This window comes from Dendrobates tinctorius, unplaced genomic scaffold, assembly GCF_039654945.1.
Source record: "Dendrobates tinctorius isolate UK_male_01 unplaced genomic scaffold, ASM3965494v1 ptg000138l, whole genome shotgun sequence".
NCBI classification, from domain to species: domain Eukaryota; kingdom Metazoa; phylum Chordata; class Amphibia; order Anura; family Dendrobatidae; genus Dendrobates; species Dendrobates tinctorius.
In genome coordinates this window covers 14,932,096-14,947,437 of record NW_027361806.1, presented here as the reverse complement: position 1 = coordinate 14,947,437, position 15,342 = coordinate 14,932,096, and the positions used below count along the sequence as shown (strand labels likewise).

Sequence of the window (15,342 nt, the reverse complement as noted above, 5' to 3'; positions counted from 1 at the left end):
ACCTGAGAGACAAAGGGGGCGCCGGAGAGCTGTGCCTGTGTAGCTACGCCACATTGGTGACGTGGGAGGAACGGGTCCTGTTTCCTCCACACCAAGTATTAGTTGATAATTCTCTTGGTGCAATCAAGGGTGCACCCAAGTATTAGTTGATAACCCTCCTGAAGGTGCAACTAAGGGTGCACCCAAGTATTAGTTGATTACCCTCCTGGAGGTGCAACCAAGGGTGCACCCAAGTATTAGTTGATAACCCACCTGGAGGTGCAACCAAGGGTGCACCCAAGTATTAGTTGATAACCCTCCTGAAAGTGCAACCAAGGGTGCACCCAAGTATTAGTTGATAACCCTCCTGGAGGTGCAACCAAGGGTGCACCCAAGTATTAGTTGATAACCCACCTGGAGGTGCAACCAAGGGTGCACCCAAGTATTAGTTGATAATCCTGGAGGTGCAACCAAGGGTGCACCCAAGTATTAGTTGATAATTCTCTTGGTGCAACCAATGGTGCACCCAAGTATTAGTTGATAACCCTCCTGGAGGTCCAACCAAGGGTGCACCCAAGTATTAGTTGATAACCCTCCTGAAGGTGCAACCAAGGGTGCACCCAAGTATTAGTTGATAACCCACCTGGAGGTGCAACCAAGGGTGCACCCAAGTATTAGTTGATAATCCTGGAGGTGCAACCAAGGGTGCACCCAAGTATTAGTTGATAATTCTCTTGGTGCAACCAAGGGTGCACCCAAGTATTAGTTGATAACCCTCCTGAAGGTGCAACCAAGGGTGCACCCAAGTATTAGTTGATAATTCTCTTGGAGGTACAACCAAGGGTGCACCCAAGTATTAGTTGATAATTCTCTTGGTGCAACCAAGGGTGCACCCAAGTATTAGTTGATAACCCTCCTGAAGGTGCAACCAAGGGTGCAAAAGTATTAGTTGATAATTCTCTTGGTGCAACCAAGGGTGCACCCAAGTATTAGTTGATAACCCTCCTGAAGGTGCAACCAAGGGTGCAAAAGTATTAGTTGATAATTCTCTTGGAGGTACAACCAAGGGTGCACCCAAGTATTAGTTGATAACCCTCCTGAAGATGCAACCAGGGGTGTACCCAAGTATTAGCTGATAACCCTCCTGGAGGTGCAACCAAGGGTGTACCCAAGTATTAGCTGCTAATCCTCATGAAATCTCCATGATACTCATGAAAAAAAAAGACTCTGGGAAAAGTTGAAAAATCTCCCGAACCCCACTGAAACCTCCTGAAAACTCAACGCTGGCATTTCGGGAAGGTGGGTCCTAAGTATGGAGGGGGAAGGGCTTTGAGCTTCCATTACCGCTAAAAGGGGCCTGGCTACTGCCAAAAACAAGCGCTGCACAGAAGTGACAATCTACCAGAAACCAAAAATATGATGACCTATAGATTGTAAGCTCCAAGGAGTAGCATCCTCCATGCTCTGGCCTGGGGCCCCAACCATCGTAATAGCATTACAGTTAAGGTCCCCTGAGGGCCTAGAAGTGACTTCCACCTCTGCACCGCCTGTCTAACAACAGCACTAATATTCGTAATAAATAGTAATAAAGCCGAGCCGCTGACATCTGAGACAAGATACATAAAAGTCCTTGTCTGATCCCACTGAGACGCCTCTTAGGTTTTATTAGCAAGAGGCCGAATCTAGTAATTAAGTCTCATTCGACTTGGAATGAAAACCATTCAGGAATAATACTCTGTCGCTGTTATTAATTATCTCCCGGGTATTTGCTCATCCACATCAGAAGAGTCTCCGTTTCGTCCCCCTCCAGCCCCCATGCATGACTAAGCACAGACAAATACTGGTGAAACAGAATGAAGCTGCAGCCAAAAAAAAGAAAAAAAGCAAATTAAATATTCTCCTAATAAACAAAAGCAAAAAACAATTATTGCCGCAACAGTCTTATAAAAGTGCCAAGACCGTAATAATATATTAGCATGGCCAGCATCCACTGACAAGTGCCTTTATGGGGTTAAAAATAATGAAAAGTTCTGCAACTTTCTGAGATACTTTGTGTTTCTATTTGCAACCATTTATTTGTTTCTTTCCCACTTGCTGTCATTGAATGGAAACATCCTAAACCAGTTTGACACATAATTTATAGGTAATTTACAGTCTGATATCATCAATCCCATCATACCCTTACAGTTTATGGATAACTGACGAAGAAAGCAGCAGCATGGAGGACATGATACAGCAGTACCGAGCAGAGTAGCTGTAAATCCAGCACTGGGATGAGATAAGGCACTTACTAGAAAACAGCAGCAAGGAGAACATGATGCAGCAGTACCAAGCAGAGTAGCTGTGAGTCCAGCACTGGGATGAGATAAAGCTCTTACTGAAAAGCAGCAGCATGGAGGACATGTTACAGCAGTACTTAGCAGAGTAGCTGTGAATCCAACACTGGGATGAGATAAGGCACTTACTAGAAAGCAGAAGCAAGGAGGACATGATACAACAGTACTGAGCAGAGCAGCTGGAAATCCAGCACTGGGATGAGATAAAGCACTTACTAGAAAGCAGCAGCATGGAGGACATGGTACAACACTACTGAGCAGAGTAGCTGTGAATCCAGCACTAGGATGATATAAATCCCTTACTGGAAAGAATTCTAGAGTTGATGTGCAGCACAAGAGAAGTTTCACAGAAATTGTATGAAGAACACTTATTCATTCACTGTACCCAGACAATGGCAGCACGCGTTGGGAGTTGTAGTTTCAGTCTATATATTAACGTTGGTATGACGGCGGCTGAGCGTTTGGCTTCATCCACATGTCTACCCTGCAGGAATTCTTACGTTCTTCATGGTTAAATGGAATTGTGAGTGATTTATGAAACATCTGTAATGCGCTATTAGGGACATTAGGCTCTGACACCCGGGTAGAATGTCTTTTATATATTGTATATGTCAGTTTTAGCACTTTGGGCATCACTAGGAAACATAAAATCTAAAACATACATCCATATTTGTCAAAAGCAAAATCGTACCCCTGTCGTGCCAGGAAAATTGGCAGGATTTTAAAGAGAAAGATGATGCAGCATCGGCCATTGCAGGCAGCGAGTTTGGCAGCTTTCAGCAACAAATTCTGTGATACTTTTCTTGTTTTAAAATAAGAGAACAAGGGGAATAAGAAGGCAGTGAAATAATACAGAGCACGGGTGAGAGGGCTAATGGGGCATGACCAATGTCGAGCAAGATGGCGGAGGCTAGTACGGCATAACCAATGTCGAGCAAGATGGCAGAGGCTAGTAGGGCATGACCAATGTCCAGCAAGATGGCAGAGGCTAGTGGGGCATGACCAATGTCGAGCAAGAATGGCGGAGGCTAGTAGGGCATGACCAATGTCGAGCAAGATGGCGGAGGCTAGTAGGGCATGACCAATGTCGAGCAAGATGGCAGAGGCTAGTAGGGCATGGCCAATGTCGAGCAAGATGGCGGAAACTAGTAGGGCATGACCATTGTCAAGCAAGATGGCAGAGGCTAGTAGGGCATGACCAAAGTCCAGCAAGATGGCGGAGGCTAGTACGGCATGACCAATGTAGAGCAAGATGGCGGAGGCCAGTAGGGCATGACCAATGTCCAGCAAGATGGCGGAGGCTAGTAGGGCATGACCAATGTCCAGCAAGATGGCGGAGGCTAGTAGGGCATGACCAATGTAGAGCAAGATGGCGGAGGCTAGTAGGGCATGACCAATGTCCAGCTAGATGGCGGAGGCTAGTAGGGCATGACCAATGTCCAGCAAGATGGCGGAGGCTAGTAGGGCATGACCAATGTCCAGCAAGATGGCGGAGGCTAGTAGGGCATGACCATTGTCCAGCAAGATGGCGGAGGCTAGTAGGGCATGACCAATGTCGAGCATGATGGCGGAGGCTAGTAGGGCATGACCAATGTCGAGCATGATGGCGGAGGCTAGTAGGGCATGACCAATGTCGAGCCACACTGGCCACTACAGAATAGGTTCACTCAACAGTGCCGATACACTGCAGCAATATATAAATGTCATCAGACATACAACATTCCCCGATAGCGCCCCCTCTGGAATAAACTCAATCCTCCCTATTGCGTATGCACGGCCCCACTTTTACAAAACTCATACTCTATTTTACTGATTACTGGGTTTAATCATGGCTTATACTCCAGTCACTTCCAGAGCTGCAATCAAAATTCTACGGTCTAATGACAGACACTCATAAGGCTCATGCACACAGATTAGATAACTATGATGGATCTCAGATTTGACATTTTTAACCTGCCGTAGAGCCTTGCTCTGTCCTCATATACCACTGCCCTTAACACAGTTGTGGTACGGTCCATGACGTGCCGTATTAGGGCTCAAACTCACTTGCGAGAGGCTCGCATGATTCTTGTGCGAGTCTCTCGCATTAAAAACCTGGCACTGCCACCCGCCCTCAGACCGGAGCGTGGGGCTACATGTATTTCTATGCAGTCGCACGCTCCGGTCCAAGTGCCAGCGGCAGTGCCGGGTATTCATGCGAGAGACTCACACGAGAATCGTGCGAGTCTCTCGCAAGTGAGTATGAGCCCTTACAGAGATATTCTCCCCTAAAAGTCTCAGAACTGTGTCCAATGTGATAAGGAATTTACCTACAAACCAGTACACAAGAGTATTCTCAATTTAGGCATTAAAAGGGATCTGTCAGTAGGATCGTGCCTCCTGAGCCGTCTGTACGGGTATGTAGGTCATTGAAAGCTGAATGATAGCTGAGATCTGATGTCGTATTCCAGAGAAATCCACGTTTTTCTTAATATGTAAATGAGCTGTTAAGATCTATGGGCTGGTGTCACGTGGACCCGTCCTGTGTGACACGACCCGCAGGCCGGTAACTAAGACAACAAGACAAGGCACGTATAACTGTCCTGTGTGACACGACCCGCAGGCCGGTAACTAAGACAAAAAGACACGGGGGGAAGGGGAAACAGTTACAACGGTGGGCCCTGCGATAGGGAACGGGGACGTGGAGACCTCCTGCACTCCCCTAAGTCAGTGTCCCTCACAATCCTAACGGTCCCTATACAGGCTCCTCACCTGTCGCTGAGCCGGATACCTGTCACCCTAGCACACCCTACACCTATCCCTTGCTAGGGAGCTGGGTGGTGCAGGCACTGGCCCCACCGCTGTACTAATACACACCAGGGAAAAATACAAACAGGGGAAACACCAAAACACTTATCTTGCTCTGCGGCAACAGCAGGCAGCAGAGTGCATCACCGGATTAACTTTTCGCAGTGGCTCAACACCTCAGAGCCAGCTGCCACCTTCACCCTCTCACTCTGCTGCGGACACCGGGCAGACAGAGTTCAACACCAGTTTCAGCAGTGGCTCCAACCTTCAAGCCAGCTGCTAACTTCACCTGGTTTCTGCAGTGGCTTCACACCTCAGCCAGCTGCTCCCCTCACCGTGGTTGGAATCCCAAAAAGACGCTATCACCAACACCTGCTCATAGACCATGTGACCCTATATAGGAAAAGGGAATGGTCAAATGATCAGGGGCCAAAAGCTGCTATAATCCCAGTGACCACCGGGGGCAAAAGGCAAAGCAAAGAAAACATCAAGTGCAATGACCCTAACGGCCACCAGGGGCAAAACTAGAACTAAAGACACCACCATGCAATAACCCCAATGGCCACCGGGGGGGCAAAACCAACTCCGATCCAACAGCTCAAAGGGGAAAAAAAGGTTACTTATTCCTAAACCTGTCATAATCCACCATGGATCATGACAGCTGGACATAGATCTCCCTGAGAATCTACAGTACCTCCAAAGATCAGGAGAGCAGACTGTCAGTCATTACATGTCTCACACTGGCGATGCCCGCTTACATTTTAGGCATATTCTCGGGGAGATCTATGTCCGACTAATAGATCTTAAGAGCTGATCTACATTATTTGACATTATGTTTTATTATCTATTCACATCTCAAATTCTGCTGATTTACTGATAGCGCTAAGCACTAAGGATTTTACACTACTGTACAAAAGTTTAGGGTCACTTAGAAATGTCCTTATTTTTGAAAGAAAAGCACAGTTTTTTCCAATGAAGCTAACATTAAATGATTCAGAAATACACTCTATACATTGTTAATGTGGTAAATCACCATTCTAGCTGCAAACGTCTGGTTTGTAATGCAATATCTTCATAGGTGTAGAGGCCCATTTCCAACAACCATCACTCTAGTGTTCTTATGGTATTTTGTGTTTGCTAACTGTGTAAGAAGGCTAATGGATGGTTATAATACCCTTGAAAACCCTTGTGCAAGTATGTTAGCACAGCTGAAAACAGTTTGGCTGATTAGAGAAGCTATAAACCTGACCTTCCATTTGAGCTAGTTGAGAATCTGGAGCTTTACATTTGTTGGTTCCATTAAACTCTCAAAATGGCCAGAAAAAAAGAACTTTCATGTGAAACTCGACAGTCTATTCTTATTCTTAGAAATGAAGGCTATTCCTTGCGAGAAATTGCCAAGAAACTGAAGATTTCCAACAATGGTGTGTACTGCTCCCTTCAGAGGAGAGCACAAACAGGCTCTAACCAGAGTAGAAAGAGAAGTGGGAGGCCCCGCTGCACAACTGAGCAACAAGACAAGTACATTAGAGTCTGTAGTTTGAGAAATCGACGCCCCACAGGTCTTCAACTGGCAGCTTCATTAAATAGTACACGCAAAATGCCAGTGTCAACGTCTACAGAGAAGAGGCGACTCCGGGATGCTGGCCTTCAGGGCAGAGTGGCAAAGAAAAAGCCATATCTGAGACTGGCTAATTAAATGAAAAGATTAATATGGGCAAAAGAACAGACATTGGAGAGAGGAAGATTGGTAAAAAGTGTAATGGACAGACGAATCCAAGTTTGAGGTGTTTGGATCACACAGAAGAACATTTGTGAGATGCAGAACAACTGAAAAGATGCTGGAAGAGTGCGTGACGCCATCTGTCAAGCATGGTGGAAGTACGTAATGTGATGGTCTGGGGTTGCTTTGGTGCTGGTAAAGTGGGAGATTTGTACAAGGTAAAAGGGATTTTGAATAACGAAGGCTATCACTCCATTTTGCAGCGCCATGCCGTACCCTGTGGACAGCACTTGATTGGAGCCAATTTCACCCTACAACAGGACAATGACCCAAAGCACACCTCCAAATTATGAAAGAACTATTTAGGGAAGTAGCAGGCAGCTGGTATTCTATCTGTAATGGAGCGGCCAGCGCAGTCACCAGATCTCAACCCCATTGAGCTGTTGTGGGAGCAGCTTGGCCGTATTGTACTCAGAAAGTGCCCATCAAGCCAAACCGACATGTGGGAGGGGCTTCTGGAAGCATGCGGTGAAATTTCTCCAGATTAGCTCAGCAAATTAACTGCTAGAATGCCAAAGGTCTGCAATGCAGGAATTGCTGCAAAGGAGCATTCTGTGACGAAAGCAAAGTTTGAAGGAGAAAATTACTATTTCAAATAAAAATCTTTTTTTCGAACCTTGTCAATGTCTGGACGAGATTTTAAATTAATTTGGCATCTCATGTGATTAATAAAAGTATGAGTTTTCATGGAAAACACAAAATTGTCTGGGTGACCCCAAACTTTTGAATGGTAGTGTATGTAGCAAGTAAATATGTCTTACTTACACTGACCCGGGACTTGCGGTAGGAGGAGGACCTGGAAGTAAAAATAACAAATGTTAAATCCAAATTGTAATTAAATTAATCTGGAAAAAAAAAAGAAAAGAAAGAAGGAAAAAAAAAAAGTTCCAATTCTTCCAAAAACTCACCAAATTTGACATAGAGCACTCCGGTGGTGGAGACTGTTTTCCTCCCGTTAGTAGCCACACACTGGAAATATCCGGTGTCCGTTGTGTCCAGGTTTCGTATCCGCAGTCTGGATCCATAATTAGTGGCTCGGAAGGAAATCCTGCGAGGTTCTTGCACGACGGGAGCATCATTTTTTAGCCATCGTATGGTAGGAGAAGGATTTCCTGACACCCTGCAGTGCATCTCGGCCGTCTGCCCCAACGACATTGTTATATTATTCATTGGTTCATCGAGCCTCAAATAAATATCTGTCAAGACAAAGAAGAGGGGATTTATTATAGGAAAAAGGTATATGTGTGTAATGTAACGAGACTTATCTGTTCAATTTTACAAAAGTTATACAGGTTTCCGGTGTGATTTTCATATTGCCCACAGCTGTTACTTGCCACAGGTGAGTTTGAACGAGCATCACATGCTTGATACAAAGTTGTTTACCCACAATGTTAGAAAAGTGCCAACAATTTTGCCCGGCCCCTTTTTGTGGTTTTGTGTGAAAATATGTTTAATTTCCCTTTTTTCCTCATTTTTTTTTTGTGTTGTTCCAATACACACAAAGGAAATAAACCTGTGTATAATAAAACATGGGTAATTGCAATGATTTTCCGTAAGAAATACTTGATTTTCTAGAACAAATTCAAGGGTGAGAAAACTTTTGGCCATGACTGTCTATGAATTTGCCTTCCTATAACCAATTTATTTGCGTTCAGTTCGATGTTCTCTTCAAATTGTTATCTCACGCGCCGTTTTGATGCATTTTTTTAAATCAATGTCAGAATCAGATTGTATCAGGAGGGGAGGAATATAGAAAACATTCTACATCTTTTTAGTCCGCTACTTTCTTTGGCTTCAGAAACAGCATCAAAACTGCGCGTGTAAATTCATCCTAAGGATCTGCACCAAAATCCATTTCAGAAACATTTTAAAAACTCTTACTGGTCATTTTCTGGTCCTGTTCATATGAGAAGTTTTTTGAGCTTTTTTTTTAAAAAAAAAAAAAAAACTCCTATTGGAAAAAAAATGGTACAAAAAAAAAAAAAAATCCTCCAGGAAAAAAACTTTCACAAACTATTCAAAACTGCTTCAGGAAAAGAAAATATGCAAAAGTTGTCTGAAAAAAAGGAGAGTTTCCTAAATAAGCTTCTATGTGAAAAACTAGTAAATTATGAATATAGCCTGAAGAAGGATTTGGAAACCAGGATTAGTGGAGATGAGCGAATTGATTGGCATAACTCCGGTTCAGGAGTCAGGCCAGAAATCGGATTCCTAACTGGCGGCATCCTCTCCGCTTTCAATTAGCCGGCCTGGCGCGATGTCAGCGTTACACATTAACGACATTGCACTGGAATTTTTGACTAAAGATGAGTTATGGATGCCGTCCAGTAGAAGGAGGTCTGCAGGTGTCTCATCCAGTCTCATCATTGGAAAACTGACCAGGGTCCTACAAATGTATTCATTCATCTCTATAAAGATTAATCTGGGACGAGGGTCCGAGGATATGCAGGGTCTGCTGACAGATCTTTAGTCTTACAGCCCAAGTGTCAACCTGAAACCAAAAACAATTGTTTACAAGACGTAGATTTTACAGTACACGGATAGAACAGCAATCGTGACTCTTTAAATAAAAAATAATGTAACTTCTTACCAAAAATAATTGGATTTTTTTTTCTTTTTTTTTTTAAATTAAGTCCGTATACAAAATGAATTCATTTTTCATTAATCCTGTATCGGAACAACAATAAAATAGTGCAAAAATTCACATTGCCTCCAGGAAGTTGTATGGATTGCCAGCACCTAGCCCACTCACCCCGATCATTAGCGCTCTCTTCCATCTCTCCAATATTGAACCCTTTATCACTCAAACACATTGCATTTTAAGGAAATATTTACAGTTGTGGCCAAAAGTATTGACACCCCTGCAATTCTGTCAGATAATACTCAGTTTCTTCCTGAAAATGATTGCAATCACAAATTCTTTGGTTTTATTATCTTCATTTAATTTGTCTTAAATGAAAAAACACAAAAGAGAATGAAGCAAAAAGCAAAACATTGATCATTTCACACAAAACTCCAAAAATGGGCCAGACAAAAGTATTGGCACCCTCAGCCTAATACTTGGTTGCACAACCTTTAGCCAAAATAACTGCGACCAACCGCTTCCGGTAACCATCAATGAGTTTCTTACAATGCTCTGCTGGAATTTTAGACCATTCTTCTTTGGCAAACTGCTCCAGGTCCCTGATATTGGAAGGGTGCCTTCTCCAAACTGCCATTTTTAGATCTCTCCACAGGTGTTCTATGGGATTCAGGTCTGGACTCATTGCTGGCCACCTTAGAAGTCTCCAGTGCTTTCTCTCAAACCATTTTCTAGTGCTTTTTGAAGTGTGTTTTGGGTTATTGTCCTGCTGGAAGACCCATGACCTCTGAGGGAGACCCAGCTTTCTCACACTGGGCCCTACATTATGCTGCAAAATTTGTTTGTAGTCTTCAGACTTCATATGCCATGCACACGGTCAAGCAGGCCAGTGCCAGAGGCAGCAAAGCAACCCCAAAACATCAGGGAACCTCCGCCATGTTTGACTGTAGGGACCGTGTTTTTTTCTTTGAATGCCTCTTTTTTTCTCCTGTAAACTCTATGTTGATGCCTTTGCCAAAAAGCTCTACTTTTGTCTCATCTGACCAGAGAACATTCTTCCAAAACGTTTTAGGCTTTTTCAGGTAAGTTTTGGCAAACTCCAGCCTGGCTTTTTTATGTCTCGGGGTAAGAAGTGGGGTCTTCCTGGGTCTCCTACCATACAGTCCCTTTTCATTCAGACGCCGACGGATAGTACGGGTTGACACTGTTGCACCCTTGGACTGCAGGGCAGCTTGAACTTGTTTGGATGTTAGTCGAGGTTCTTTATCCAACATCCGCACAATCTTGCGTTGAAATCTCTTGTCAATTTTTCTTTTCCGTCCACATCTAGGGAGGTTAGCCACAGTGCCATGGGCTTTACACTTCTTGATGACACTGCGAACGGTAGACACAGGAACATTCAGGTCTTTGGAGAATGACTTGTAGTCTTGAGATTGCTCATGCTTCCTCACAATTTGGTTTCTCAAGTCCTCAGACAGTTCTTTGGTCTTCTTTCTTTTCTCCATGCTCAATGTGGTACACACAAGGACACAGGACAGAGGTTGAGTCAACTTTAATCCATGTCACTGGCTGCAAGTGTGATTTAGTTATTGCCAACACCTGTTAGGTGCCACAGGTAAGTTACAGGTGCTGTTAATTACACAAATTAGAGAAGCATCACATGACTTTTCGAACAGTGCCAATACTTTTGTCCACCCTCTTTTTTATGTTTGGTGTGGAATTATATCCAATTTGGCTTTAGGACAATTCTTTTTGTGTTTTTTCATTTAAGTCAAATTAAATGAAGATAATAATAACAAAGAATTTGTGTTTGCAATAATTTTCAGGAAGAAACTGAGTTATTATCTGACAGAATTGCAGGGGTGTTAATACTTTTGGCCACAAATGTATCTACTTGACCTATGACCCTCTAGTTTTTTTTTCTGATTTTGTCTGAAATCCAACATAAAATTTGAAATTTAAAACGTTTTACAATGTTACATTTTTTCCTTTACATTTTTTTGTTACTTGTTTTATTACCGTAATCGTAACCCTCTGTAAATATAACATTTTATTAGTGTTAACGTAAATATTTTTCAACACTTTTTCAAAAACAAGTAACAGCTCTCCCAACAGGTCTTTTCTTTCCTCTTACAAACTGAGATTCTGGCTTGGCTTTTATCCTAAGTCATGTAACAAGGCTCGTTAAAGGGTCAACATTGACTTTTAGGATTGCTACTTCCAATAGGTGGCGCTGGAGTTCTAGTCCTCTTCCTCTCTGAAGAGACAATTTGCATAATTAGCATATTTCCCAGAGAAGCATTGCGGCTTTAAGTCTCCTCACCTCGACATGCTTAGCATGTCATTCTCCGCAAGAAGAAATGATACTTCTTGGATATCATTCCTCTCACAAAATGACAAGCGAAAGGGGAATATTCAAATAGCTTCTTTACATATGAAGAGGGCAGGATCTCTTGTGCCACCCGCTGAGCGTAGCAATCCTAAAAAGTCAAAATTAACCATTTAAAGCGCCTTGCCGCATGACTTAGGAGAGGCGGAGAGCTGTGGAAGAGCACTGCACGGCACATGTCAAATGGAAATTGTTCAATATTGTTTTCATTGAGTCTCTGTGATCTTAGTGACTGCCTATGCAGAGTGAAGCAGTCAAGAGGAGTTTGTCATCGGCTGCTCTGTTGCTTTCTATATCACAAAGCTCACTTCATTGCACTGAAAACTTTAATATCTTGGTTGCTCCCTTTGCAGAGTGCAGCCATGTTTGACACTCATATCGTCTGCTGCGCTCTGCATAGGAACTAGTGGCAAGGATTGCTTTACGCTCTCTGCTGGTGGTTGCAGGGTTGTCACATACAGCGTCAGTGCGCTTCTCTAAAAATAAGTGGCTCTTCTTGTTGCTGCTGCATCCACTCAGCGCAATGGAGATTCCCCAAATTATTGGACATTCGATATTTTGGACCCATAGAACTACATCCCAGGGCAACCACCCCAGTGCCAAATTTTCCCGCTACACCACTAACTACAAGCAGGGTCGGACTGGGGTGTGTAGGGCCCACCAAGGGAATGAATTTTAGGGGCCCACCTACAGTAATGTACAACTCAACATTTAGGCTTTGAGACCGCAGAATTACACCATGGGTTCTTTTGCCGTATATCCCAAGCCAAATCTGCATCATTTCAGCATCCTAATTCTACTAAAAGCTGCACCGTTGTTCATATGCTGCAGATCTTTCCGCACTACGATTCATTTAATCCTTTAGGGCCGCAGGCCTATTTTCACCTTAATGCCCAGGCCATTTTTTTTGCAAATCTGACCTGTGTTACTTTGAAGTTAAAAAGTGACCCCATTTTGGAATCTACACCCCCAAGGATTGACGTAGGGGGTATAGTGATCACTTTGTCCCAACAAGCGTTCCATGGTAGATGCTACACAGCCCAGCCAATCGAAGCGTTCGGATCTGCAGGTGGGGCTAAAATCCGCCCGGACCAGCCAGGCAGTGTTGCTGCCTGCCAGTCTTAGAGGCGAAAGCCTCCCGGTACCCGTGCGATTAGCTGCAGGGACCGACGGAACCCCTCGCCGTACATTCGTACAATAGTGGACATTTTAATTTAGAGACTTGGAGAAAAGATGTCTGAACACAAGGATGTCAGCGCCATCACCGCACATACAAGAACCAAACAGAAGAATCCAGAAGAGGGATCATTAATGGCAATGGCAGTCCTGGCATAGCATACAGTACACCACAGATCCCTACATACAGTATTATGGGCACCGCATAGTCCTCCATACAGAATTATGGGCACCGCATAGTCCTCCATACAGAATTATGGGCACCACATAGTCCTCCATACAGAATTATGGGACACCATGTAGTCCTCCATACAGAATTATGGGCACCACATAGGCCTCCATACAGAATTATGGGCACCACATAGTCCTCCATACAGAATTATGGGACACCATGTAGTCCTCCATACAGAATTATGGGCACCACATAGGCCTCCATACAGAATTATGGGACACCACGTATCTCTCCATACAAAATTATGGGCACCACATAGTCCTCCATACAGATTTATGAGACACCATGTAGTCCTCCATACAGAATTATGGGCACCACATAGGCCTCCATACAGAATTATGGGCACCACATAGGCCTCCATACAAAGATATGGACACCACATAGTCCTCCATACAGTATTATGGGCACTACATAGTCCTCCATGCAGTATTACGGGCACCACATAGTCCTCCATACAGAATTATGGGCACCACATAGTCCTCCATACAGAATTATGGGCACCACAAGGTCCTCCATACAGTATTATGGGCACCGCATAGTCCTCCATACAGTATTATGGGCACCGCATAGTCCTCCATACAGTATTATGGGCACCGCATAGTCCTCCATACAGTATTATGGGCACCGCATAGTCCTCCATACAGTATTATGGGCACCGCATAGTCCTCCATACAGTATTATGGGCACCGCATAGTCCTCCATACAGTATTATGGGCACCGCATAGTCCTCCATACAGTATTATGGGCACCGCATAGTCCTCCATACAGTATTATGGGCACTGCATAGTCCTCCATACAGTATTATGGGCACTGCATAGTCCTCCATACAGTATTATGGGCACCGCATAGTCCTCCATACAGTATTACGGGCACCGCATAGTCTTCCATACAGCATTATAGGCACCACATAGGCCTCCATACAGAATTATAACATTTCATTACTGATCCTGAGCTACCTGCTGTATTACATTCCAGAGCTGTAGTTCACATCCGTCTCTCCCTTGTGGGATGATAGAATGTACAGCTGCAGGAGCAGCGCTCCCCGTGACATAGGAGTATTACAGCTCCAGGCTGTGTAACCTGTGCATTCACCCTCCCACCCCCTGTAATTACTCAGCGCTCCCTCGTGTGCTCCTCCGGTTGGTGCACGGCTTGTAGGAAAGATTGTATAATCCTGGGACCTTATAAGATGAGAATTTCACAACCCGACTAGCGCTCAGAAAACGCCCAGCGGAGATTCAGGCAGCGAAACCTTCATGCAGGATTATCCAGCCAACCAGACATGGATTTGCAGTCAGTTCACCAGCCTCATCAGGTCCGCTAATGCAGGCAGATTGGAATGTGAATTCTGCTGATAGATTTCCTTGAAGTTTTACTGACACTGACGGCCATTTCTTGTGTACACCGCAAAACATATTGTGGCCTGTACAAAACTCAGGTGCATGCAGAGTGTAGCGGCACAGAGAAGAGAGCGTTGGCACAGGCAGAGAAAGAGAAGAGAGCGTTGGCACAGGCAGAGAAAGAGAAGAGAGCATTGGCACAGGCAGAGAAAAAGAGAGCGTTGGCACAGGCAGAGGAAGGGTATGTGCACATGTTGCAGATTTGGCTGCGAATCCGCAGCAGTTTTCCATGCGGTGTACAGTACCATGTTATACCATGGAAAACCAAATCCGCTGTGCACATGCTGCGGAAAATACTACGCAGATTTGTTGCGGTTTATTTTCTGCAGCATGTCACTTCTTTGTTCGGAATCCGCAGCGTTTTTACACCCATTCCATTATAGGAATGCGCAGGTGTAAAAACGCAGGCGAAATCCGCACAAAATCTGCACTAAATCTGCAGGTAAAGCACAGGTCATTTTACCTGCGGATTCAGCCAAATCAGCAGCACAATCCACAACGTGTGCACATACCCAAAGAGAAGAGAGCGGCGGCAGGGAAAGGGCAGAGCGCAGCTGAGGGGACAGGGCAGAGCGCAGCTGAGGAGACAGGGCAGAGCGCAGTGACAGGGTAGAGCGCAGCTGAGGGGACAGGGCAGAGTGCAGGGACAGGGCAGAGCGCAGGGACAGGGCAGAGCGCA

The 15,342-nt window shown here is 44.5% G+C and overlaps 1 protein-coding gene across 1 annotated transcript in view; it reads right to left on the bottom strand.

The window, feature by feature from the left end:
* The window catches only part of ROR1 (receptor tyrosine kinase like orphan receptor 1), a 285,614-nt gene that overhangs the window by 67,981 nt on the left and 202,291 nt on the right, over window positions 1–15,342 (bottom strand). The window contains exons 3-4 of the mRNA XM_073544682.1: window positions 7,794–8,081; window positions 7,651–7,681 (exon numbers count right to left, since the gene is read on the bottom strand). Of these exons, the coding sequence (XP_073400783.1) occupies window positions 7,651–7,681; window positions 7,794–8,081 (319 nt within the window). The remainder of the gene's footprint in view (window positions 1–7,650; window positions 7,682–7,793; window positions 8,082–15,342) is intronic.